The sequence below is a fragment of the Athalia rosae genome, chromosome 4, assembly GCF_917208135.1.
Source record: "Athalia rosae chromosome 4, iyAthRosa1.1, whole genome shotgun sequence".
NCBI lineage: Eukaryota > Metazoa > Arthropoda > Insecta > Hymenoptera > Athaliidae > Athalia > Athalia rosae.
Genome location: NC_064029.1, coordinates 19,657,119 through 19,683,398, shown reverse-complemented (window position 1 = coordinate 19,683,398; position 26,280 = coordinate 19,657,119). Strand labels below are relative to the sequence as shown.

The window sequence follows — 26,280 nt, the reverse complement described above, 5'->3', positions numbered from 1 at the left end:
ATATGGTTGCACGAATAAATACATATCACCCATACGTTTCACATATTTTTATCTACCTATCCATTAGGCGTGTAGGTATACCGATAACTATGTAGATACATAGGTACAGATACATATAGTTTATGCATAAGTGTACGCGGTTTTAAATCCGCGGTATCGACTCACTGGAGCGGCGGTTTGCACATTATTCAGTGTCTGTTCTAAGTGAATGAGTATATACATACATGGAGATAGTCATCGCGTTGATAATAACCAGTACCCAAATACAATAGTCTTCGGGAAAAAAATTGTATGCGCGGAAAATCTAGTTGATCGTCATTTCCTCCTCTTCTTCCTGAAGTCGCTCAATTTCGGATTTATTCATGAAATAGTACGACGGCTGTCGCGCTTTCTGTGATAACAATTACGTAATGAATTATTCCAATTGGAAGATTATCATTAATTTGTGAGTATCAAACCGTTGAGGTCACTCACTAAATCTTTTAGCACTCGTTTTGCCCCAAATTTGATTAGTACATCACTCAGTTCTTCCACAGCCATAACGCCCATCGCGTAGTGCAGTGCCGTTCGTTCCAACTGTATGAAATATAATTCATTCAGGAAAGATCGTGCATATCCTTGAGAATGATCTGTACGGATCGACAATCAATGATCAACTCACATTGTCCCCGATCTTCAAGGTTTCAGGATACGCCCGAACTATCAACTTGACGATATCGACGTACTGCCCGAGGGTTGCGATGTGAAGCGAGCAACGCCCCATAGAATTTTTTCCTACCGCTAAGAGTCGTCCACCTCCATTGCTGTTTCTCAAAAGTAGTTCTTCGACTTCCTCGGTGTCACCCCTTCGAATTGCCCGATGAACTTCGTCCCGGCGTGCCTGCATGCACAAGAGAATTTTTAAGGCATCGCACATTCCTCAATCGCAACTGATCGTCATTGCTTCTTTTTACATATTCATAATTGTGAGGTACTACCACGAAATTGGGGATGGATTGTAGAAACTCGACGGTTGCGTCGTGACCACGTTGAGCCGCAACGTCGACGATTTTCACACCGTCATCCTGGATATCAAGAATATGATCGTACCCTTCGAGCAACAGCTCGACCAACCCTTCGGTTTCACCTGAATGATAGAATTTGAATGATATAATTACAGACCCATCTATCTCATTTGATAACAGTCATTGCTGTACTTATACTATCGGTCAACAATTTTACTGCGTGAATATTTGTGGAAAGTAACCACTACCCGTATGCCAAACTTGGACGAATTTTCAAACTATACATATGATATTTTTATGGTATATTCTGTGTGTGTACTTGTCCATCCAAGGTACCATGGTCTAATGTTTGATCGAAGCTCGATCCAGCTCTATAACGTCGATGAAATCTAGATGAAATCTGATCACAAGTGTGAAGTCGGGTAATATACTTACACGCTAATAACTAAAGATCATACCTCTTGCGGCAAGGTAAACAACCCATCGGTCGATCTCTTCGATATTTTCCTGTATGCCAGCCTGCTGTGCGACATCCCTGGCTGTCCTGTAAAGTTCGTCCCTGTACCCGATGTTCACGGCTGCCTCCTGAAGGAATTGGAACAACCCGTTCTGAGCGTGTGAACGCACAGCGGCAAAATGAAGCAGACTTTGCCCGTGCTCGTCCTGGGCATGGAAACACATTGAAAGGATTTATATCGACAGTAGTACGTCGTGTTTCGGTTGAGCTGCCCTACCGGAGACTTGACCAATAGTTACCCGGTTGAAATTGTTCAGCGCGGAATCGGGTGCATCCGAATCTGGGCTCTGAGGATAGTCGACATCGTCGTCAGCACCATATTTCACCGCAGGTTCGACCGGCTTGAGCGTTACTTGCGCGCGCTCCGGTACGAGCAGAACGTTTGATTCCTGTGAGAAACGTATGTTTAATGAAAATGCCCAGGGCATCAGCACCGGGTTCTTTCTGTATATTACCTCTATTTCTTCCGGAGCTTTGCCGTTGGTCGCGAAATTGTAGAGGTAGGTAGCGAGGTAAGTGACAGGATCTTTCGGCCGCGTGTTCGCCACTTCTGTCAGCCCTTTCATCAACGGTTCACCTAAGGCTACGGGGGATTATTTGCTATCAAAATCGGGCGTTGAACGCCTGTAGTTCCGGAATTTTATATTTTTTACTCACAAGAAGCGAGGTAGCGACTTTCGTCAGTCCGGAACATTGGGATGTCGTTTTCACGATCTCCTGGAATGAGAACGAGTAAATATACATATAATGTAATTGACTTGATGAATTTCTTCGCTAGATCTCGAGTCGGATGTCTACCTACATCCGGAGCAATCCGGAGTCACAATGGAGATGCGATATTGACGCAACGGTACCACGGCGAACGCGCAGATCTTGCATAAATGTATTTTCTACAGAATTTGTTGGAAGTACGTGAAACGTTGCAGACAATCATCGCCCAACACAATTAACCCGAACAATTAGTTAAAATCCTCTGAGAGTTGTTATAACTGTGCAATTGATCGAAACTCGATTCGTCTGTACAGTTCGGAAAAAATCAGCGCACCTTCAACCTCTAGGAAAATCTTATACTATAAGACGCTATCTGCCATAGGCTATTCAGTGGAAGCTCAAACTGCAACAAAACCACTAGTCATCACGTTTTGTACGTGGGCGATCCCGTAAAAAGAATTTAACGGGATGTCAAAAAAAAAAACTACCCTCAACAGAAAAACTATTCTGTCATCGACGCTTGAGAAATGAAAGAAATGAAAAAGGAGTAGCTGCCGAGAAGAAAAGGGTGGTTTTTGAAGGGAGGCGAAAAAAATACCAATATGGTCGGATTCTTCATCCTCCAGAACCCCTAAGGGCATTCACTTGGAAATCGAAAAAAAATCCCGATCGCTGGCCGCTGGAAAGTTTTACATAAGACGCTACCTGAGATCGCTACTGCATCGAGGTCGAATGTAAGAAACAAGATTAGGGGTGGTCCGGGCATAGTGAACACCCCAGGCAAAGTGGATAGTCTCCACTATATTCTAACTCCAAACTGTAAAAAAAATATACAAGTAAAATCAAAACTGATTGGCGCGTATTCCTTGACATGGAAAAGGATTAGTGAGGAAAAAAAAAAAAAAAAAAAAAACACGTCACCAAGTATCCGAAGAGTTAGGGAATCGTGGGGACTGTTCACTTTGCCCGGGGTGTCCACTATGCCCGGACTACTCCTAAATTACAAGGACTGTCCAACGGAAATAAAGCGTCGAAAATCCCGGCGGCCTAAAAGTTAAATAATTTTAGCAAGAAATTACACTCCTCTTGACAGATATTTCAGAGCGCTTCCAGGCACTTGTGCCGTGACATCTTTCGAATGCAGGGTAAGAATCGAAAGCTTCACGACAACCTGAATCAGCGCGATGCATGCTGAACACGTAATTGCCCCGCGGGCTTACAGCAGTAGAAGCGGCGAGAATTATGTCGAGTTGAATTATTCAACGATACTTGGATGAATACGCCAGGCCTAAAATACATACATCCATACGTATGGGCGAACACAGCTGTGGCTGCTCAAACTGGTATCTATACCATGGATATTATATCACGATTGTTTTCTTTTGCACCTTGATCTTTCGTTAAAATCGTTAGCTAGATCGTTATATATATTACAGGATTGTTGCAAAAGACACAACATCAACATTTTATAGCCGCAGCGATCGGTTTCGATTTGCTTCGTCGTGCAAATTGAGTTGGAGAAATACCTATTGCCTATACCGTTTCAATTTATTGCGCCGTGGTATTATATCAATAGGTAAGTACATTTGTCAATTATCCTGAAAAGTCTGAATATTTCGACCTCAATCGCGTCCGCCTGTAATAATTGATCGGTGAAATTGATCATGTTACCTATAACTATGCGTACTATATCTACCTACATGAGAGAAACTATGTATTGTTGTATCGAGGGTTGCGATCGTAAGAACCATAAAGGGGTTGGCCTCGATTTTCGGACTTTTGAGTCAATTTCTGGGATGAGGGCGTATTTTACCGAAGTGAAGAAAAAAAGGAATAGAAAAATCACAGTTGTTCGGAAATCGCATCATCTACAATTATTGAGGTTGAATTTTGTTTTGGCGATGACATGCCTATCTTGCGGCGCGTATAAATTGAATTTTATCAAGTTATAGGCGAAGTCATTCACCAAAAAGGTCTATGGAAACCAATAACGAAAGAATTTTAATTGAAACATTCGATTTGAAAAAATGTACAAACTTTTTTCCGGGCATCACATTTCATTTGATCGATTGTAATTTTCATGATTTTTTTATTAGTCTCACTTTTGTGGAACATGCATTTACGGCTAACAACCGTTGGTCATTCATATGTATCACCTCGGGTATCACCCTTTTTGTTCTCAGCTCTCGATCTCTACGGTATATTGTAATACATAAATTGCAAACGGATACGCATGACAAGTATAATGAGATTGCGCTTTTTTTGGCGTGAATATCGATGCGCACGTTACGTGTAAGCGCTACGTTGTGTCATTGTGTGTTCTGATCATTTTACTGTGAAACATAGTCATTGTCAGTAACCCCATGCCCGATGTAGCGATACGTCCGGCTTTACCCACAACAACTAATCCAAGTTATTCAGCCATACGTCAAACAAACTATGTATTCGTGATACAGATTTTGCCATTGGTTCAATAATGATCGTGATAATAATTGATTACAAAATTTGAATATGCGTAACAACGTGCAGACACACCCTTCCAGCAGGACGATAGGTGTAGGTATACCCACACTTGCGGAGTTTATTACAACGCATAAACGTACAATGCTTTTATAATACGTAGAAATACCGGGGATACCTGCAATGATCGTAACTAATGTACCGTATGTATGCACCACGAGGTATGTATACGTACACGGAATTTCCGAATTCTGCTGAAAAGCGACATTGAAATTCGTAAGGGATGAATGATATTGGCGAACTCATATCGGAGTATCGATCAAATTATAATGGAATAGACGGCAGGCGACGGATTGACGATGCGATCCTGAATTGTACCCTCCCGGTTGGATTGCACCTATTCTCTCTGACCCCTGGCGATTCCGCGTAGTTTGTGGTTCAATTTAACAGCGGCAGAACGTTTGATCAGCCATGGTCTTGTATCACGTGAAATTCTCCATTGACGTTGGCGCGTTAATTGTGAGCGTGGAAACTTCGCGAATTGGTGATTCGTTTCCTAAATATGTTTGCGACGAGGGAAGCAATTCTCATGGAATTATTATGCGCGAGTTCCTTTTCCAAACTGAGAATGTTGAGTACGGCTCTGCAGAAGTCCTGTAATGTTTGTAGCTCCGTGACACCTAAACACTGTCGATTACCAATCCGGACCGTGTCTTTTCGCATACCATCTCTGATGTTTAACCCGCGAACGAGACACAAGTGCCACAGAGTCCCCGGCTCCTTCGAAAGCTCAGGGAATTTCATGACCAGGCTGAACTGCAGTGTGTTACCAATCGCCGTGGGCCTCGACGTCAAGAATCCGAATTTTTTATCACGCTTGAAAACCAATCCTGAATCCAGAGCCATCGTAACGCGACCGAGCCTAGCGTACGCCTTGCCGATGAGCCCCGGCTTATCCCCCGGCATACAGCAAATCAGCCTCAGGTGATCCTGTACGTTAACCCAGGCGGCAAGATCGCCGGCAGCAGCGACAAAGACTCCGCGTCCATTGGGCCAATGTTTACCGTGAAGACGCCTGTCGTTATTGGTCGGGTGGAAGCTCAGCAAGGGAAGCAAGAGTCCAGCTGCAGCAAGTCGTGCCCTGACCTGGCTAGGATTTTCGAGAACCTCGTTGAGAGTGTAATAAGAGCCGCCCTCATCCTCGCTCGATCCTTCAGCCATGAGATTCGCCGTTTCCTGACGTAAAAGTGCGCCGGTTATTTCCTTTTCCGACTCTTTGAGTTCACCGAGGGTTAGGTTTAGAGGTAACGCGTAAGCCCTGAGGTTCCTCGAGCATTCGACAACCCCGGCTAAGGTGTGCTCGGAAACCGGGTCCAAATCGAAGGACTCGACCGTTGCGACGGTATTTCGATTACGAACGTCACCGTCCGCGATCTTCGAGGGCTGGTAAAGATCAAAGAAATGAGAATCCGGATGATCGGGTATATCACCGGTCGCGGTGACGCAGTGAATATCTCTGATGAGAGGCTCGAGAAGCTCCGCGAAAACGACATAGCTCTCGTAATCGGGTATCACGAGGAACCCTCCGCAATCGTCATCTTCCAGGATCGCCTGTGATCGTTGTTGCCCGATCGTTCCGTTCGGACTCTCCGGGCCGCCGATACTTTCGACAGAGTGGTTGCCGTTACTGCACTTTCTAAGCGCGGGCCATATGAGATCGAAAAGGTTGTGATCCAAGCGGGTCAAACGGTGCTTGAGAAGTTCAAAAACAGGGCGTTTTAAGTAACGTCCAAGTAGCGTACTTGCGCTTCCATTGGTCGGAGTACTTGCGGTCGAACCGCGACGTGCGCCTGCCAAAAGACGGAAGCAACGCTCCAGGGTAGCCAGGGTCTCCGTCTCGGTCACATCGCGACGTGCAGAGTACGAGTCGCCTCCGGGAACTGCGTTAATTAAGTTTTACCAAAACATGAGATTAGCACCATTATCGTGATCCGAATCATCGTCATAGTCATAATCATTATCCTAGCAATCTCGTAGACTCTTCCATTTCAAATCCACGGCCCACAACATCGAAATAGAACAAAATGAGGAATATCGGTAACAATTACAATGAGAACGTTGATAACACTGAACGAAACGAAAGTTGCGCGTGTCCGCAACGATTAAATTTGTCAAATGAGAACAATTTAACAAATAGACACACATTCGGGTGTGATATTATTATACCTATACCGTCGGCGCGTAAAGTTTAGAAGCGCCGCTGCATTCTCACATCTTTCCGCACCGCACGTAACTACAATCTGGTGAATTTCTTTTATAAAACCGCAGATGGTTATCAAAAAAGCAGCGATGCCGTGGTGGGTCGAGGTTTCCAACGGGATCTTCTTCAGCAATCCATCAGGAACATCTTCGAATTTTTTCAAAATTTTTAAATGCTTTTCTGACGAGTGGCGATGCTCCAAAGTTAGCCTACTTCGCTTAACACCGGAAAAAACCACGTTTCTCGACCCTTCGGTGGTCATAACTGTCGGTGTGTGTGTTTTTTCTCGAAATTCTAAAATGAGTCATCAGACGCAGAACAGTCGAAGCTTTCGAACCTTTTTTGCATTTCCGCTCTATCATTTTTTTTTCCTTCGTAGTTATAAGCTTCCAAACTGAGGGCTCTAAACTTCACGCGCCGACAGTACAAGTAAGCTGCATGTACACAAACCGTGTTCATAAGTGGAGCGTGTAAACATTGCGCGATTTGATTTAGGTTCGCGCAAAATATCCCTCTCTGGTCGAATTTACAGCAGCGACACAGCAGAGGCGGGGGGATCGCATCGACCGGCCACGATCCGTTATGATCCACGGCGTGTTTACCTCACGAAACTGACACGGCCATTCAACGATGATTTAACGACAAACGAGACGCGTTGGCAGTCCGAAGGTTTTAGCAGTTAGAAGTGAGCATGTAATCATACTTGATGCGTCTCGTTCATTTTCTTTTTCTTACAACACTCATTTCGAATGCATCAATGGCAAGTGTTTACTCTGTCATCGACGGAGATCATCCTATCCTATTTAATTCACCGTGTCATTCCTCTGACCAAAATAACAACGTCAGTCGTGTCTTCTACGATATTATCGACAGATGGATTCTAATATTTTCGGTAAACACGCCGTGGATCATAACGGATCGTGGCCGGTCGATGCGATCCCCCCGCCTCTGCTGTGTCGCTGTTGTAAATTCGACCAGGGAGGGATATTTTGCTCGAATCTAAATCAAATCGCGCAATGTTTACACGCTCCACTTATGGTCACGGTTTGTTTACGTACGCATAGGATATACACACGTACAGTGTAGGGATAGGAAAATAGCCGGACTAGCGAGTGACAACAAGCTGGTTGTACACATGCACGGGTGTACACGCGCAAACATAGATATACTTTTATTTTATATGACGCGAATACCCATAGTTACGTACGTATATCACGGATAAATGAGTACGTATATCCGTACACGATAGGCGATATAATATGATGATATTACATAACTACGGGTATACGGCGTATAGCGTGGTGTTCAAAATCAGCGGTGCGGGTACTCTCGCGGTGCGTCGCGCCGCTTGGACGAGCGGATATACGATAATACATGCATTGCGTATATCGTCAAGGATGAGTGAATTCTGTGCGAATCTCTCAGCTAATCGGTTGATTCTTTATGTACCTTTGTCGGACAACATTTGGTCGGCGATTGTCTCGTGAGCTCCAAAATCCCGGAGAAGCATCTTGTGTGAGAAATCGTCCTGGTTCGTTTTATAATACTCAGCTCTGCGCCCAAACTATATTCAGATATAGGGTTAATTTGGTTCAGCGGATCAAAAGCAGTTCAAACTGCAGTCTATATATTAGCCCATGTCGCGGACTAATTGACGGATAGACGTAAAAACGCGACAGAGATGGAAAGAAAACATGAAGGAAAGGATGACCGATACCCGCTGGAATTCCAAAGACAACTCACGTTATCCTGAATCAAGGGGTTCGCTCCAAGATGTAGAAGGAGGCTGTAGTAATGCCCGTTATCAGCTAGGGTTGCTGCGTAGTGCAACGGCGTTCTACCATTCCGATCAACGGCGTGTGCGGTCTCGGAGAATCGACCCGCGAGGTACCTGTAGGTCGATATAACGGAGCAATTATTAAAATGTCAACGAGTAGTAAAAATATAGAACGTGCACCCCGTCGCATAGGTGTATAGGTGCCGGAGGCTGCATATGGATCCATATAATATACGGAGTGGAATGATGAAATAATCAGAAGTATTGTCGGGACGATCCGACCTCTGTATACGTGATAAACATGGATTGAGTTTGGAACGGGGTGGGTGGGGGGGAGTGAACAAAATAAAATTATCGGGCCATTTATCCGTTAGAGAGCCTGCGATCGATCTCACGTTCCGCGGCTAACGATCGAAATAACTCTAGATATAGCGGTTGAAAGCTGAAACATTCAATCAAAAATGATGCGGTCTGACGAACGTGGCAATTTTTCTTTTACCTGATTACCCCGGTATGCCCAAAAATTATGGCGATATGGAGAGGAGTAGCACCGTTCGGGGATGAGCCATCTCTGGCCACAGCGAATTTCCGACGATCCAGAGCACCCTGAAGATCCCTGAGGTTGCCTTCGCGCGCCGCTATATGAACGGCATGAATTTTTCCCTATAAATACGAAATGACGGAATTAAGGCTGAAAGAAGGGAATTTGTTTCGTAAAATTTTCACGTATACACGCACGTACAAGTATGTACGTGTATACTGTGTGCCGTACATATTCGTGGAAAATGACCGCACCGTATCGTCTGACTATCCGTAGCCCGAATAATCGAACGCGTTGATTGTGTATCTTCAGTCAACGTTGTACCACGTCGAACGTAAAATTTCCGAAATCGTGTGGTCAATGACTGTCGATTGGATTGCGGGAAGTCAGGTGTCACGGAGTCGTCACTTTTGACGAATATTCGCGGTATATCAGTGCGTAGATATGAGCACACCATGTACGCAGGTACGTTGTCGATAAAGGCTTGCAGTTCCCCGTTGTTGGAATGTCTTCCCACGAGTCTTCTTCCATCGCCATTGAGAACCATAGCGGCCAACTGTTCCATATTACCGTGTTCGACGAGATCCTCCACTTCCGGGTCTATTGTCGTGGAACTGCCGTCGTTCAGTTCCGCTTCTCCCAGTTCTTCGTGTTCACCGACTATTACCTGTAAAAAATTATCCATAAGTCGTGTGAGAAGGGCTTGCGCATTCATATGCGCGACGTATGTCATCCAAGAATCGATAGAACATCCGCACAGTTATATACTATCTATGGTCGTACTTAACTTTCACCCATCACGTCTGGGTATATCAATAACGTATACATGTAATACGTACAGTGCTCACTGTTACCCATGTAGTATAGGTGAAGTTGAGGACCGGAAACATTACTTGTGTAACAGTGTAGGTGTATGTACAGGTAATACCCGTTAGGTATAACGTATATGAGTGTAACTTATACACATCTCAGGCTTATACCTGCAGCACGTAGGGTTGATTACGAAGCGTAACAGATTATGAAGTGCGGTGTTACGGACCTGGTCATCCTCGAAAACCGCGTCATTCGACTCGGCCTCTCCAGTGATTGGTTCAAATTTTTCATCGTGCCTGTGATTCGTGAGCTCGTCGGGGGCATCGTCTCTTGCGGGGTGGTTACCCGTACAATACTTCGCTTTTGCGGCGTGTTCCCCATCGTCCTCGCCTTCGATTATTCCGGGCGAATGTTTTACGATAACGTCATCGTCGGCGGAGTCTTCCTCACTATCCTGATCCATCGTCGGCTCGATCACCCGAGTCTCTCGCTCCGTGTCCGGCTCGGCTTGGGACTCCGGTTCACGATCTACTTCGACCTCAGGTGGTTCCCCAGTTCGAAGCTTCGATTCGGTCGACACCGGCGACAGGGACGCAACCTTGGACTCCAGTTTGTCATGTGCAATTTTTATCCGCTCCTCCAAATCATCTTTCCGATTGCCCCCTGAGTCATTCTGGAATAGAAAAAAACAAATGGACTGGTTGACGCATTTCGTATCCCCTGATCGATTAGCAAGACGAACGGAACAGTTACCTCAAAAGTTCCGATCGCCTCTTGACAGTTATTACTCGGAATCTCGGCGCTCCCGAAGGCTCGGTCTAATATGTCCACGTTTCTCACGGTTCTCTTTACCTGTCTCTGGCCACTTTCCCCAGCTTCGAGGATCCGCCAGTCCCAATTCTTAGGGTAAGTCGAACCGGAGACACGTGGAGCTTCTGGTACGACAACTAGATTCGTTACATCTATCTCAGTAGGTCGGTTTTTGTAATATGCCGGAGTCTTTTGTCTCTGTAGTGATGAATTTGAGCATAAAATTTAAGCAGCCTCGTTGACGGAAGAGCGCGATACGGTATCAAAGTATATTTAGACTAACGTTGTCCTGTTTATTTTCATCGGCTCCGTTCGCAACCAAAAGAGCGTACATGGCCCCGTCATCTTTTAATACCGCCGAGTAATGAAGCGGTGTTTTTCCCTCGCAATCTTGCACCGTCAACGCTGCGGGATACTTGGCAAGGATCTCGTGAACTATGCCTGTATATCCAAGACCACTAGCCTGAGGCGCACACGATTACAAATAGTTGTATCCGATGATTCGATATAATTAAGTTACATCAATTTCCGGTTGCCTTTCAAGTTGGGTTGCCAGGCATAGGAGGAAAAAATAAAAATTCCACTTCTAGCAACACAAGATTGTGCAAGATGATCCTTACCTTGTGGAGAACATTTAGGCCATTATTATCTCGGCTGCATAAAATCAACGGCGACACAGGTTTGTTGGTCTTTTTCCTAAAGGTTTCCACGTCGTTTTTCACCACAGCTGCGTGGATGTCCTTCACAGTTCCCTGGACAAAACAATTTATTCTTCCGTTTTATCGTCTCTCGTTGAGTTCTCCCATATCGTAGTGGAGATGACCTCGTATTATCAACATTTTTAATAAGTTTCTACCATTATAAACGGTACCGCCTCCAAAAACCTTTTAACCCTTGGGTTGCTACTCGTCTCGCAACGTAGTTTGGCGCCGTGACCTTCCCACAAAACTTGTTGCAGCTTCCCGATGTCCCGGTTATGAATCCATATGCGTATGTTTGACGGCTTGAACTCAAGGTCTAGAAATTTTACACATGACAATGAAGAATGATAATTATTTACTCGTCCTGATCAAGTGTAGTCGCTTTTGCGGAGCGTTCAATTCTCTACAAAAGTATTCTAATTTTAGGAATTTTACGGACAAATGTATCGTTCCCTAGTTATGTAAATCAGAAGGAGAGAAAATAATTGTACTTTTATTTTAATGGGAAATCGAACAGGGCAATGTGGACAATCTTGAGATTAATATTAAGGGCTCATACTTTACGAGGCCCATTTCGGCATCTGAACGAAACTTTCGAGCATGGTTTCGAGAAATTTTTTTCTCTCATTTCGATTTACCCTAATTCGTATGTACACTGCACATGTCCAATGCCCATATTCATGTCAGATAGTAACACGTGCTACGCATCGGATGCACTTGTACACGCGTGCATAAACCAGTTATTATACTCCTTGTCATTTCTCATCGATCATATTTCGGACAACTTTGCGCAGACACGAGGGTGTTAACGATTATCGCACCTGTATATACAACGCACGAGCATGCAAAAGTTTCTTCGCGTGTTCGAACGGTTGCATCAGCTGACATGATCGGGAAACAACATGGGGACATCGATAATCTTGTCGGAAGAAGCGGAAAGAGCCCGGTTCTGAGGGATTACAAGCCTACGTTCAATTATCACAAAAGTTATCGCGCGATATCGATCGTCTGTACATTCTGACAAAAAAATTGTTGAGCACAATTACACGATGGCGAGAGCCGGCGTAGGTAATACCATGGATTGGTAATACAATTATACTCACTCTCCTTGACGGTGCTGAGTTTCCTGGACGTCATCGTTTCAGGCCAAGGTAATTCAATCTCGACTTTGTGCTCCAAATAATAGGCAGCTGGATTTCCACTATTGTCGCAAATGCTCGCGTCGCAGCCTCCTCGAGTAAGAATGTCCCAAACTAAGCCGGGTTTCGTACATGCTGCACAATAGTGGAGGGCTGTTCTACCTTCCTGTCATTGTGTCGCAATTAGATACGGTGTACGTACAAGTATCATTTAACCAACGCACACCATATTAACAGGCTAAAGTGGCGGCTGTTGTACCGCCAATACGGTATGGCAAGCAATTTATTCTCTGCGAAGTGGCACGACTTCGGTAGCGGCACCAACATGGCATATAATCACTTCGACCGACATATCATATGGGTAGTGACGGTGGACCAAAGACCGTGTCCACTGTGATTTGTATGAGCCGAAAATTTTTTCGGTTGGATTTGTCTTGCAGCATCGAGTCACGTTCCATGGTAGTGAATCCCAGTTGAGTTACCAATGATAATGGCGGAGATGACGATAACATATTCTTTATTACAGCTTCGTCATTATGATATCTTTTTTATTCTCGCTTTGAAGTCGGCAATTTTTATTCTGACGCTGTTCTTTTTAATGGTTCCCAAGACCAGAGGGCAACGGTTGCGCACAGTTCAATTGCCCACAGCGGCAATGGCAGTCGGCATTTTGGCACACAGGCTCTTTGGTCACAGATCAATTGCACACGGTTCGATTGGACACACGAATGACGGACCGTCGGCGTTTTTGTATACAGCAGTGATCGGAGGAGGCAGCTTTTGCACACAGTTAGGTAGCTATTGGTTATTACCTGTGTGCGTAAGACCCACGAATCGTCGATTGAATTTCCCTGTCCAATCGCTACTGTGCGCAAAATCTACCTCGTCCGATCGCTGCTGTATAAAAAAACGCCGACGGTCCGTCATTCGTGTGTCCAATCGAACCGCGTGCAATTGATCTGTGAGCAAAGAACCTGTGTGCCAAAATGCCGATGGCCGTTGTCGCTGTGGGCAATCGAGCTGTGTACAAATAGGCTTTCCCACCAAAGACACGATACTTGCGCCTTTGTTACATACGAAGCTGAACAAATGAATGGATAAATAATCGAGCGGACGAGTAAATGTGAATTTCGTTCGAAACTAGTGATAAGAATACGCCCCTCGCAATCAATCGGAGTCGACGACCATTAGCGGGGCGTATCATTTATCGTATTTAAATACATAAAACAGCTGGTTTCGTATGGCACGGTGCACGAATACCGCGCTGTAGTAGATACAACATTTTTTCGATACCTTGCAACGATTCGCGCAAATCAGGCGAACTATAGTACGTAGACGAGAGTTCCTCGAAAACCTTGAGGTATACATATACCTATACTTATATACCGTAACACGTGCAACTCGATACTCACCCTGTCCTTCTGCTCTGACGTTAGGGGGTAGTTTTTCACCAGCCACGCAACGATGTCTCGGTGGTCGTGGTAGACAGCTTTGTGTATCAAGGGAATACCGGAGGCGTCCTTTGAAATTGCTAATTGCTTTCTCGGTTCGTCAGAGACCAGTCGCTCAACTTCGGACAAAGAGCCACGAATAGTCGCGTCATGGATTTCACCGATTCTGGTCTACATATAGAGGGGAAATCGAGAAGAACATACCTTGGATATCATGTGTTACGTATAATAATGACGAAATGATAAACTATCAAACTATTATTATCAAAGAATTGGCCATTGTAATTTACGCTCAAGATGGCACGAGCAATAAAGTTCGTATTCGAGGTACGAACTTTATTCCACAATCGTACGTGGTTTTACCAGGTAATTCGGTAGACCCTTGAGGAAGACGCGAGTTCTCAGATCCGGAGAGTGCTCACCCAGGAGCCGAGTTCCCCGTCCTTCGAGGACGACATTCTCAAGTTTTTCAATATCCCCTCTCTGCAGCCACAGCCTTACCGTGTTTGGGTTCATCTGCAACTCTCGAATTGTTCGTCCATTTTCAACCCTGGCGTGTTCGATTGATAGAAAACCATCTTATCGATAGAAAACTTGTACACCATACCAAGTGATCTGATCGTAACACAAAACATGTTCTTTTATCGAGCTCACCCCGGCCTTTGATTTTTTACATTGTTTACTCAGAAATCATCAATCTACAGTATAAAATCAACAACTTTAACACCTCGAAAAAAACGACACGTTTAACTAAAAAAATCTACCTATTTCCTTCTACACTCCCGAATACCCACACGTGGTGTATTGTCGTAACGTCTCGTCTCCGTATACATTCGATTGCTGCAACATCGTACAGCGCGACTTGGTGAAAATTATCCATTTCACCGTGGGAATGGCCTACTGCTGCCGATCGGCTACCCAATTTCCGTCTACGATAGAACGATGAGACGACATCGCGTTAAGAATTTAGTATGTAATATACCTACACGCGCAGTTCAAGAGGAGAACAAATTATCTTCAAACTCGCTGGGCTTTTTACCATCTCTCGACCCGTTCAACTCTCGTGCATATAATGTTTGCATCGTCCAAGTTGTTTTGTAAAGCTGCAGCGGATATAACACCACACAGTTATATTGAAAATCTACGATAACACGTGTGAATCAAGCACAACCCGTTACTGAAAATCGATTGTTCACCCGACTGTATCGGGGCCGATGGAAATGGATTGGCCTAGATATCTGCACGGGATTCTGCTGACCCACGCTTGCGGCGTTTTCATTTATCAAGTCACGCATTTTTGGCTACTATCAGGTGTACGACCGATCCCGCAAATTCAATCGCGCGTCCCAATGCAATTGCTAAGCGAGTGTGATGAACTTTCGCATCGTTGCACGGTACTACACAACGTTAGAAAGGGACTTCCAATTATCGTATGGCGATTAGCGTGATACCACAGTTTGTTCACGTCATTGTGATAATCGGTGCATCGCACGTCGTGCGTGAAAACAATGTGAATGCAATGCCGGCAATCACACGGTGCAAGAAAATCGTGAATCACACCAACAGGTATACCTTTGAGCTTTCAATATTCCGTGTCGGAGTTGGCGATAAAACCAGCCGGTCGGTCGGAGCTTGGCGATAAGTATTCGGTTGAAATATGAGTATCGCTCTAACAACGATCAACGATGCTTGACGACCCCGCGGGGGTGTAAGTACATATGGGCTGACATACGTCGAGTTTAGACGCCACGCGTCGAATGACTATGTGGCGCTTGGCGTCGTCGCGATGCGCCGTTTGCGATTATATTACCGTACAGAATTGTGTGCGTGTCACAGGTATACTTATACCGTAGGTAAATCTATCGATATGTAGGTGTCCCTGCCGACGCGCACCTACACATATCCGGATAATTACATAATATATGGGCTGTATCTTGCCCAATTCGTAAGGTTTACAGAGGAAGAGAAATACGCAGCACAAAGTTGGGGGAATAAAAAGCGCAAAACAACGAAATGTAACAGACACTCGTTAATTGTGAAAGATCTTGTCTCATTTTCCATCGAATCAATTGAAAGTATCACCTTGCGAATATCTCACACCGTGATCGGGCATTTTAACTCCTCGTATAATATTATGTACTAATGGATGTACACGGATGATTGTTCTATGTGTAACTGTCTAGAAATTTGTGCCTCTGTGCTCAGATTTTTTTCACCGCTGGCTCAGTTCTCGCTAACGCTAATTGTAAGAGGGAAAAACCGGATTAGCACTGATAATCGAGGACCAGACTGATCACCCTATACTGCCCCGTTCCATAAATCGTACTGTGATCACCACACGGATATGAAATATTCGGTTGCGGTGTTCGGTTTTCGGTAAAATAGACGCTTTTCGATTATTCGACATGGTTCAGACCGATAGATGATACACAATAGGTGATATTCAAAATATGAATCGTACAGCTTGATATTAGCCTGTACAGTGTACACTGCCACTCGGCTGTAAGGGAATTCATAGTATATCATTGTGAGTGGATAACAATATATCCGTGATGTCATATTATAAATAATTGTAATCTGTACAGTGTTAGCGATCAAGTTGACACCAACGTAGTTCACCGTTCGTCATTGCTGTGATGCGGTAACCTTTGTATTGCAATTATCATAAATACGCTGAAAATGTTGGAAGATACGGTAACCTTTGCAACTGTGTATGCAGTTTCACTTCGCTCCGTGGTCGATGGTACTTGGAATTAGGTACACGCGTATTACTCGGGGGCCCCTTCGGGGGTCTGAGGCTGAGCCGATTAATTATTCAACTCCATTGGAATAGCCAATCGATAGGTATGTACATATTTTAACTATCGGAAGCAGAAGAACTCGTATAACATGTCGATGTATATTCTTCATGGTGTTGAAATCTGATCGTTGAAATTAGCCGCTTCCTCCTCCGTCCGTAGTCCCAACTTTAGATGCGATTCAGCCGCAGCATGGCCGCGCGGAACACCTGGAAACAATCATCGTGACGGGATTTGAAGAAAGGTCATCGGAACGGCGTAAATCGCAACGCCGGGGGTTACGCAGCTGGTACGAACTTTATCATGGAAATCACCGCAAAGACCGTACTAACGATAAATACTTCTTTCGAACAAACGGCAATACTCGCCCGCTGGTTGGATTTGGGAACAACGATTACGTTGTTGATTATTTTTGTATATTACCTCGGAATATCGCGGTCTGTTGTTAGCAACGAGACACATGTAATGGTCACGTAGGCTACCGTTGGATCGAAGTTGGGAAGCAACACGTGGTACGACCTCCTTGGCCAAATTGTTCCAGTATAACCGATACACGGCCAAGTATACCCAGTTACCTAGCTATATGTAGGTATAGATCTGTATAATTTACGTGTCTACCAATCCATGAGTATGTGTAGTGCGCTTGTAGTTAGGTACATTCCCGCGTGTACGGTATTATATTATTCATTCGCAGATCGATAGGATTCATCGATTCACTTTGCAAACGAAGACGAATATAATTGCAACGGTGCAAAATTATATTTCACGAATAATTTAACAAAAAAAAAAAAGCGAGAAAGGATGTCTGCAAAAACTGCAATTTGCCCAACCAGCAGAATTATTCGAGCGTTGCACTTTTTACGCTTTGGCCGGTGCAAGGTGTCTCGAGCGTTGCGGCCTTCGCTTCGAATTTGCACCGCGATTCCGTACGCATATACTTAGTTTTGTCGAAATGCTTGCTGCGATCCTTTTCATCTGGGCACAATTTCTGTCCGACTGCAGCGGTGGGTTCGACATTTTCAATTCTCCCGCCCGTTGATAACACGTCGATTAGTTGTGAAATTTGTCGAATATTATACAGTATACAATACATACTTGGTATGATATTAATTGCGTATTGCATCGTTCCAGGGACTGACGATTCCATCGTCCGACGCGACTTAGGATGTACCGGTCAACCACACTTTAACGTCTCGATGACCGCATACTACCCGGACTTTTATAGCGGAGCAGAAGCCGATTACTTGGATGTGCGGGGGAAGAAACTTCGAACGCTACAGGTAAGAGACGCTCAAATGAATTGAAATCGATATCCGTTGTGAAACAATTTAACATTGTACCCTCGTTATTCAATACCATAGGTATATCACACGAATACGACGAACTTAAAGTTCAGCTCGATTTCAATTCCGTTTTACTGTACCTTTGCTAAGAAGTGAAGATTTATTACCTCGGGCTTCATTACACGATATTGTGCCGCGTAATTGAATTATTTTCAACTCGCTCACGCGAGTTCGCTAAAGGTTTCGCGAAACTCTCGAACGTGAACCAATTGGTGCGGGTCGACCATTCAACTTTTCGGCCAACAACGACGGGGGCTTCTTTATTTCCACAGGGGTGTATGTTTTCCCTGATCCCCGATCCGTAATCCTCGAATGGTTTTTCAGAATCTTCTCGACGGACGTTGCGATTACGTGACCGTCGCTGTTGACGATACTCTCGACATGGCTTACGGAACGCGTCTGTGCGTTACCGAGTTGAATGAACATTTCGGTAGGCGCATACCTTTGCAGGTGAGCGTTGGATCGTGACAGCCTTATTGAGCGAAGAATAACGCCGTTAGCCGTTTCATATTTTTCATCTTCCACTGTTTTCTTTCGTTGAAAAATACAACTATCTGTAACAGGTGAGAGACTATGGCACGGACCTTCGGGGCGAGGGATTCTCGAGGTTGGATATTTGCGTGAGGAGCGAGGAGGACAGCTACGATATAGCCGTCAATGGAATAGTCACAGTTTATGTCCAATAGCCGCAGTTGCATCAGGCGCCAGAGCTAAAGAATAATTATAAATAAAATTGGTGGTGCTCCATCGAATTTCTTATTATTTTCAGTTTATTAGTTGTTTATACGTGTGTTGGAAATTGTGACGACAATATCCCAACGTGCTATTGAAGTAACATTCGACATTTCTCTGCTTCGATAAAAATAAAATTATAATCGACGTACAAGCGTATGAGTATGTAAGATGATACACGCGAATATTTATAGATCCGGGTAATCATTTACACGTTCCCATGTCCCGGAACGTTACACAGACTATTGATATTGACGTTCAACTCGAAGGATTGGCAAGCCAATGGGGCCAAGTTTTTATCATATCGAACAGCTGTTGGCCCGGGCAGTTGGTGGATGCCGCTTGTTTGTGTCCGAGAAGTTCGTAGTTGATGGATATTTTGCCGAGGTCAACCCCGCACCGAATCAAACGCTTCGTGGCATTTACTGCAAGTGCACTTGGCTCACGATCTGTACACGTAGACAGTCACATAGAGACATTGTGTAACGAAAAATAACTGTTGTATGGCGATTCGCGCATCGAGCGAATTAAAATAGTAACTATGGTGATACACCCACTGGCAAAATTTCCAATGAAGCAAATTCCTATGCTTCTTGAATTGTACGGTACGGTGTGAGCCCCTCGTTTGTCCCACCCTCGACCTTCGTAAACGTTGCCATCCTCTCCGACCAGGAAATTATATCCGATGTCGCTCCAAGCTCTCCTGTTCATATGGTCCGTCTATCCAAAAATAGCGAATACCGAGAGACATAACAACAACAACATAAGACGAACGTTTAAAAGTACGATACGTTATAGAGCGTACGCGTATTATACTTATAGGTGATTCTTAGCGATTACTGTGTAGATTACATGCAAAAACCGCAAGTATACACAGATGTACTTGATCAACGCAAGCTCTCGAATCTTGCGACCCCACGAGCAAACTGACCAGACACGAAAGACGCTACGATCGACAGAAGTACATACATATACCTACGGGCAGAGCTTATAAAAACGTGTTGCTTGTGATTGCCTACTTGGAAACTTCGGACTTTTGCCTGACACACGGCCTGGTTAGTGCACGGTGAAGACGCCGCGTGATGAATCACGACGAATGGTGCGGGTGTGGAGCTCAACGCAGAGACGGTGCCGGAAGGCGCACGAGCACCCCATTGCGCTCTAGTTATTACAGGTGGACAGTCTGCGAAATTTCTCCAATCAATGGCCGAATTCTGATAGGAGATTATCGTAATATTGATCGGGACTTGGCGTTATCACAATTCTTACCGGCGTATGAAAACACAACTTTCAGGAGCAGCAAACTGACTGCAGAAATTCCACGAGCAACGTTCATCTTGGTGCTCGGTAAGCTACTGATGACGCCAATGGTTATCCGACACATGCGATTGCCGATAGCTGCGGGACGGCGGATGATGCAAGGCGAGGAAGAACGGACAAGATATCGAGGCCAGCCTTGACTCGATGATAACAGCAGCTCCCGGTGTCAGCGAATCAGAGCCTCGTCTTGCCGGGGGTTTCCGCAGCTTGTATAATTCGGACAAACAATTTTGAGCCGTCTTCGTGTGAATGCTATTTAATACATTTGTGCATTTATCGTTAAACTATATGAGTATTAAATCCTTTATTTTTCACAGAGCTAAAAATGTACGAAATACCAACCAGATATCATATTATTCGCCGCTTTTGCAAATCCATTCGTACGTATATTTTCTTACGGAGTATTCTCTGCTCTATATTTCAAGAACTCGAAGGAAGTAGAAGGTACGGTGATCAGATATTTATATGTATTCAAATTTTCACCTGACTATATAAAATTTTAAATGCTTCGAGGATTTGAATATACACGGAATTTATTCATGCGTGTACCTACCTATATGCGCGGGCATCATCGAGACACCTTCATGCGTCACGGGGAGACAACGCTCTCTGATCAGACAGGTATGCATCTATACCGTCAATAGTACGTCGATACTTGTGACAATCTAATATTTGGAAATGTCGCATGCAACAAGTTAAAACACGGCGGTGAATCAATTCGAATGATTCTTGACATTTGTAGTTTCTGATCCCGCGTCGACGACGTTCCCCAGGGTTTGCGCGGTTGACGCATTCGTGGTCCCTGATTGTTCGGTGGTGTACGGCGTGTAAGGTATCCCCAGGGAGATCAGATCTCGCCAGAGCTTGCTGCCGGTTACATCTGCTGCGAGTGCTACCGTTTTACCATTCGGGGTTGGTCTCGTCTTCGTCACAACAGCGGATGAAGTCGTCGTCGAAGGTTGGGGCTTCGGTTCCCAGTGGGGCAAACCCTGTAGATAGCCGTAAAAAGTACTCCCCGGACACTCCGTTACACGACTCTGACGGTGGCCAATCAATTTGTATCCAGGATCGATTTTTCTCGCACGGATTCCGCATTTTATCAGCCAATCTAGCGCTGCCAGTGATGCGTTGTTCGGCATGTAGGCTGCGGGTAATAACGATTCAACTTCGACGCGGGTTCAAGATCATTTTGTACTGAGTGAACGATAATAAATCACGAGAACGAACTGAATTTCTGCAGCGAAGTTGACCCACGTAATCATGAAAATACATTACTTATATTGATTACGTAGAGCTGCAAGTGATGTTTCACGAATGGTGATACCCGTACGTGTAGAGTAGAGTGTAAAACCGGAGACGATAATTGATTGATTGTCGGAGCGGTGCTTACCGGTGTAGTCTCCGATTATGCAGATTCCGATTCCTTGTCCGTTATAGCCAGGGGCATGAGCCCCGAAATTATTCCACCCTCTGCCCTCGTAAACCTTGCCATCACCTCCGATAATGAAATTATATCCAACGTCGATCCACCCGTTAGTGTCCATGTGGAGATCCTGGTAACTTCGTACAATCTTCGAACAAGTTTCCTGGTCGTAGCAGTAATGGGGAATACCACCGTGATGCACGACGACGTACGGCACCGGGGACACGACCAATGGTACATGACCCACAGTTTTACGAGCCCCCCATTCTTCGCGGCTGATTATTACAGGCCAATTCTTGATACCTGGAAACATTGGAATCAATTATACGATCATCTTTGAAGAGAAATTCGGATCCTCCGGAGATCGGTTCTTTTGAAATTTTGTTGCAAGATTAATTTCAGGACGCTTTTCCTATGTATTTTCGCGTAAAGAACATGATTACGTCGATTAAATTAAATTGGGAATAGATTCCATCGAGATATCCTTGATTTTTTACATTTTCGTTTGATCATCACAGACAGATCAATTTGGCGCCCAGATTCGTATTCCTGAGATCAAAGTACACAAGAATACACTCTAAACACCGATTGAAAGATAATGTTCATTTTCGACCCCAAAATCGAAAATATTCCGAGGGGTATCGGATCGACTAATCAGTCTTTCAAGATTAATAATTCGCGCACTGTTTATTGGTACCCTTTCGACCAGAGCCGGTATAATTCGTCAGATTTCTTCCTTCATTTGCCGAACAATGTTCGTTATATCTACATAGTTTTACGAAAATACGATGGAAAACGTGATGCCGGTTCGGTAGCTCGAGATTTCATACTTTGGCGGGCCGCGCTCGAGCGCTCTCGATCTTGTTCGTATTTCCACCGTTGCGCGGCGTACCGCCTCGCGGCTTCTCTCGCTATAGACACTACGTCCGGAACGTATAAGACCCACGCTCTCGCTACCGTAACTAGCAGAGAACTCCCGCTCAGCCGCATGGGGGCAGAACCACGTCGCTTTTGCCCATACCCAAAATTACACGTGCGTCAGGCCATTCAACGGCCGGCACGTCAAAGAATAAAAAACGTAATCTTTGACCTCCTTCAACAGGTCATCAGGAAGTGGTGAAAGACCTTTGGTGGCTATTAATACTCTTATTGTGAGCGGGTGTCGGGCAATCCGTCAACACCTGATTAAGATCTAGTTCACACCTCGTTGATCAATCCTTTGATCCGCCGACTTGGCGGTAATCCTTTGCTATGATATGTCTACGAAATTCTATATCTACTTCGCTTTCGCTCCGGAGAAGGTCCAACTTCGGAGCGTCGTAACTGCTCGAAAAATTGGGGTAGAGGGTTGCAAAAAAAAGCATTTCGAAGCTTGAAGCTTCACCTATCAAATGGATTTGGTTAATTTAGATTGCGTCGTTTTGTTCACCAGTTTATACTCTTCTGATTCAATTGATGTCGAACGCGTAAAGTAATTCATTGACTTTGAGAAGGTGCACCGGGTGTCCGAGTCGTTGGATTATAATTTTTCTGATGTCATTTCGAAGGTAGAAGTGTCCCCTTCAAAACGCGTGCTTTAAGTTTCTTATACGATTTTTTTCGTACCAGTTATACGACCCTAAAGCGACTGTTGTCTATAAATCTTTGATCGAATACCCCGACCGATCCAGTTATCGTATCTAGGTATTTCAAAAACGATTCCGAAGCTCAAAACTTCATATTGTATCTTTGCATCCAAACGGTCAAGTTATCGCCAATTTCTGTTTTTAGAAACAAAAAAATCAATTGGTTCCGATCTTGGCTCAATTCAGTCGACTGATTCGTGTTTTTCCGAGATCAAGCTGCATGAGATTAGCTTGTAAGCCCCTGCAACAAAAAAAATCGAACGTTCTGTTACGTGCTCCACTATTTTCGCACTCATTCAAATTGTGGTGCACTTCTTCTAAATACTTGATAATGATTCCCGGAACTTTGGTAGTCAAACTCGTTGACCACTAACTTGATTCTTTTGTGCACTAGCGCATTAATGAGCGGTCTGAATGTGAGCATGGTTTCTGAGACCCCTCAAGACGGCGAAAAAGCTTCCTCAAGTTCAAAAAATATTTTGTTTAAAGGGGCCCGTTTGACGTGGAATGTCCCACGTGTATAATAAGTTCGCATTCTAGATATCATCGTCCGTGCTATGGTTCGTGGTTGCCAGTTTTATACGAATTTGATGTTTTTGACCGCATAGCAATGTATGATTTCGCGATGATGACATCACGGTGTTATTAAATAAATATCACGCGTGCTGAGGTAGAACGAGGCGAGGCGATGTATTTTTTGTCCCTCCCTACACAGGCAGCAGTAGCTGATTGTACACAGTTGCATGTGTAGCAAATATATGTACGTGGGTATAAGTATATATAAGAATAAGATGAATCGGCGGCTTTTATGTGAGCAGCGGTCAAACGCGTACGTGCTATTATACTTAAAATAACCATCGATGAACTGACCATCAACAAAAGCAACGGAGATTAGTTCCGAGATCACCATCATTCCGCGGTATATTTTATTTCAAACTCACGTCTATGTAGCCGATCATTAGTTGTCGACATTCTGACTCTCGATTGTTGAAAATAGATAAGTCATGACGCAGCTGTAACAGAGTTTGCCAACGTAATCGCAATCTCAATTACATGCGCCAGAGTCCGGTTGGTTAAATCGGTACATCAACAATGATGATCGTGATTGTCCTGGCCATATTATCTCCCTGGGTATATTGAACAAAATTGTAACATATATGTGTATTTGCGTCAAGTTAATCGATAGTGACGCCTTGCATCATATTGCGAACAATCTCCACGGTCCCCATAGCGTTCGACAATTGTCCATATCAATATCACGCGAGATGGATCGAGTCTTTTAAATTAAAGCTGACATCGAACCTAACTGTGATTATAAAACTTTTATAAGATGATGGTCTACAGTGTAAATTACCAATAAGCTCGGCCGCTTGCCACTTGTTAATATGGGTCCATGATTCCCGCCGATCCGCTAGAACGATCACACGGGTCTACGATTAATGCGGAATGTTATATGTATTATATCGGTATAATACATAGCATCAACCATTCGTTGATACCACATCCGAACTATACGAATTAAAAAACCAGTTCTGCACCAGCCTGACTAACAATAAGTATATAATAATCACACGTCGCGCTCACAGTCGTATCCGAGATATATCAGCCATAACGTTACCGCCGTTCGACGGTTATAGGTTCTGTGCTGCGGGAACGATGATCATTGATATTTTTCAGTGGAAATTGGGAACCGACGACGCATGTCCAGCAATCAGCATTCTTCGTTCCACCTAAACCGTCACAACGGAGCAGCATAGGGTGCACAGTCGTCGCGTACAAATGGGCGATTGCTATAAAAATGATATTGAGATTGTCCTTATCTTGGATATTTCCAAATTTTGATGCTCTCAGGTGCTTGAAAATTTGGGAATAAATAAAAAGAAATCCTACTCTAATCATAGATTTTCGCCTTAATTTTGACCTGTAGGTACCTCTCGGCTTGATGCATTTCATTACTGAATATTTCATATTTTTCGCCTAAACGAATAGTTCGAAGTTTTTTTAAACTCCGTAGGCTTCATTCTTATGATATTAGCCCCCCCTCCTCCGCCCCTTCCCCATTTTTTCTTTATTTAATTGAGAAGTGAAATAAAAATAATTTTCATCAAACTGTAACTCCGAAATTATAATATCCAAAGAAATATAAAAATTTTGGGAGATAGCCACTATTGTAAGGATAAAGCCGACCAAGTTGAAAAGTTTTCGAACAAATAGTTGAACTGGAAAAAAATTTGAATATTTAATGTTGAAAACCTCATGTAAAGTAAACGGGGAAAATCAATCAACCGTAAGGCACGGGCTAAAATTGAGATGATAATCTGTGATTTGACGAGGATTTCGTTTTTTTTTCATTTCTAAACTTTTGAGACTCTTTGCACATCAAAATTCGAAAATATCCAAAATAAGGACCACCATAATTATTGTAGATTTAGGTACTATTCATGAGTATGATCATACAGTTTATACGTATATCTATACCATAAGTATAGGTGATAGTATACGATATGCCACTTGCGGGATATTATATTGTTATTGGAGTTTAGGAGTAGAAAATTCTCACTTGTAGCACTAGTCATTGATGTAGCCACAGCGCTTTCCTCGGGAGTATCTACCGGAGCTCCTTCGAAAGCACATGCGATGACGATGGCCACAGAAGTCAATTTTACGATATAATCCATGCTGATCACCAAGTCTGACGAGAACCGCGAAACACGATTAGAAGTGATACTGACTTTCAGTTGCGATCATGCCTCGGCTTTTAAACTAAAAGTTGTACGATGACGGGTATTCCCTCTCAAACTGATCACAGTTCCTTCGATCCGCCCCCTTCTGCAGTCCGCGCCCTCGAAGCGTAT

General features: G+C 44.1%; 3 protein-coding genes across 15 annotated transcripts; 1 reads left to right on the top strand and 2 right to left on the bottom strand.

The window, feature by feature from the left end:
- Positions 1 to 224: 224 nt before the first annotated feature.
- Positions 225 to 18,120, bottom strand: LOC105688504 (arginine kinase-like). Of its 9 annotated transcripts, none has more exons than XM_020853715.2 (22): positions 18,078 to 18,120; positions 14,548 to 14,708; positions 14,146 to 14,355; positions 12,698 to 12,899; positions 11,750 to 11,910; positions 11,514 to 11,645; positions 11,177 to 11,356; positions 10,837 to 11,091; positions 10,310 to 10,756; positions 9,725 to 9,937; positions 9,229 to 9,392; positions 8,696 to 8,843; positions 8,402 to 8,516; positions 6,495 to 6,632; positions 2,179 to 2,238; positions 1,977 to 2,104; positions 1,761 to 1,910; positions 1,463 to 1,667; positions 978 to 1,126; positions 662 to 880; positions 475 to 576; positions 225 to 391 (listed from the first exon to the last, which is right to left on the bottom strand). In XM_020853715.2, exons 1-22 carry the CDS (start codon positions 18,103 to 18,105, stop codon positions 305 to 307), a joined length of 3,654 nt encoding a protein of 1,217 aa, XP_020709374.2. In that variant the 5' UTR covers positions 18,106 to 18,120; the 3' UTR covers positions 225 to 304. The 9 variants fall into 9 exon arrangements, with proteins under 9 accessions (XP_020709374.2, XP_020709375.2, XP_020709376.2 ...); XM_020853716.2 differs by having other exon boundaries at positions 981 to 1,126; XM_020853717.2 differs by lacking the exon at positions 6,495 to 6,632.
- On the top strand, positions 15,564 to 19,087 carry LOC105688484. Of its 5 annotated transcripts, none has more exons than XM_048653557.1 (5): positions 16,166 to 17,028; positions 17,145 to 17,271; positions 18,114 to 18,262; positions 18,650 to 18,775; positions 18,889 to 19,087. In XM_048653557.1, exons 3-5 carry the CDS (start codon positions 18,179 to 18,181, stop codon positions 19,009 to 19,011), a joined length of 333 nt encoding a protein of 110 aa, XP_048509514.1. In that variant the 5' UTR covers positions 16,166 to 17,028; positions 17,145 to 17,271; positions 18,114 to 18,178; the 3' UTR covers positions 19,012 to 19,087. The 5 variants fall into 5 exon arrangements, with proteins under 5 accessions (XP_048509516.1, XP_048509514.1, XP_048509515.1 ...); XM_048653558.1 differs by having other exon boundaries at positions 17,123 to 17,271; XM_048653559.1 differs by lacking the exons at positions 16,166 to 17,028; positions 17,145 to 17,271 and adding an exon at positions 15,564 to 15,750.
- On the bottom strand, positions 19,078 to 26,280 carry LOC105688220. The gene is made up of 7 exons (XM_048654315.1): positions 25,986 to 26,280; positions 21,768 to 22,103; positions 21,099 to 21,521; positions 20,327 to 20,539; positions 20,077 to 20,240; positions 19,615 to 19,777; positions 19,078 to 19,506 (listed from the first exon to the last, which is right to left on the bottom strand). Exons 1-7 carry the CDS (start codon positions 26,101 to 26,103, stop codon positions 19,316 to 19,318), a joined length of 1,608 nt encoding a protein of 535 aa, XP_048510272.1. The 5' UTR covers positions 26,104 to 26,280; the 3' UTR covers positions 19,078 to 19,315.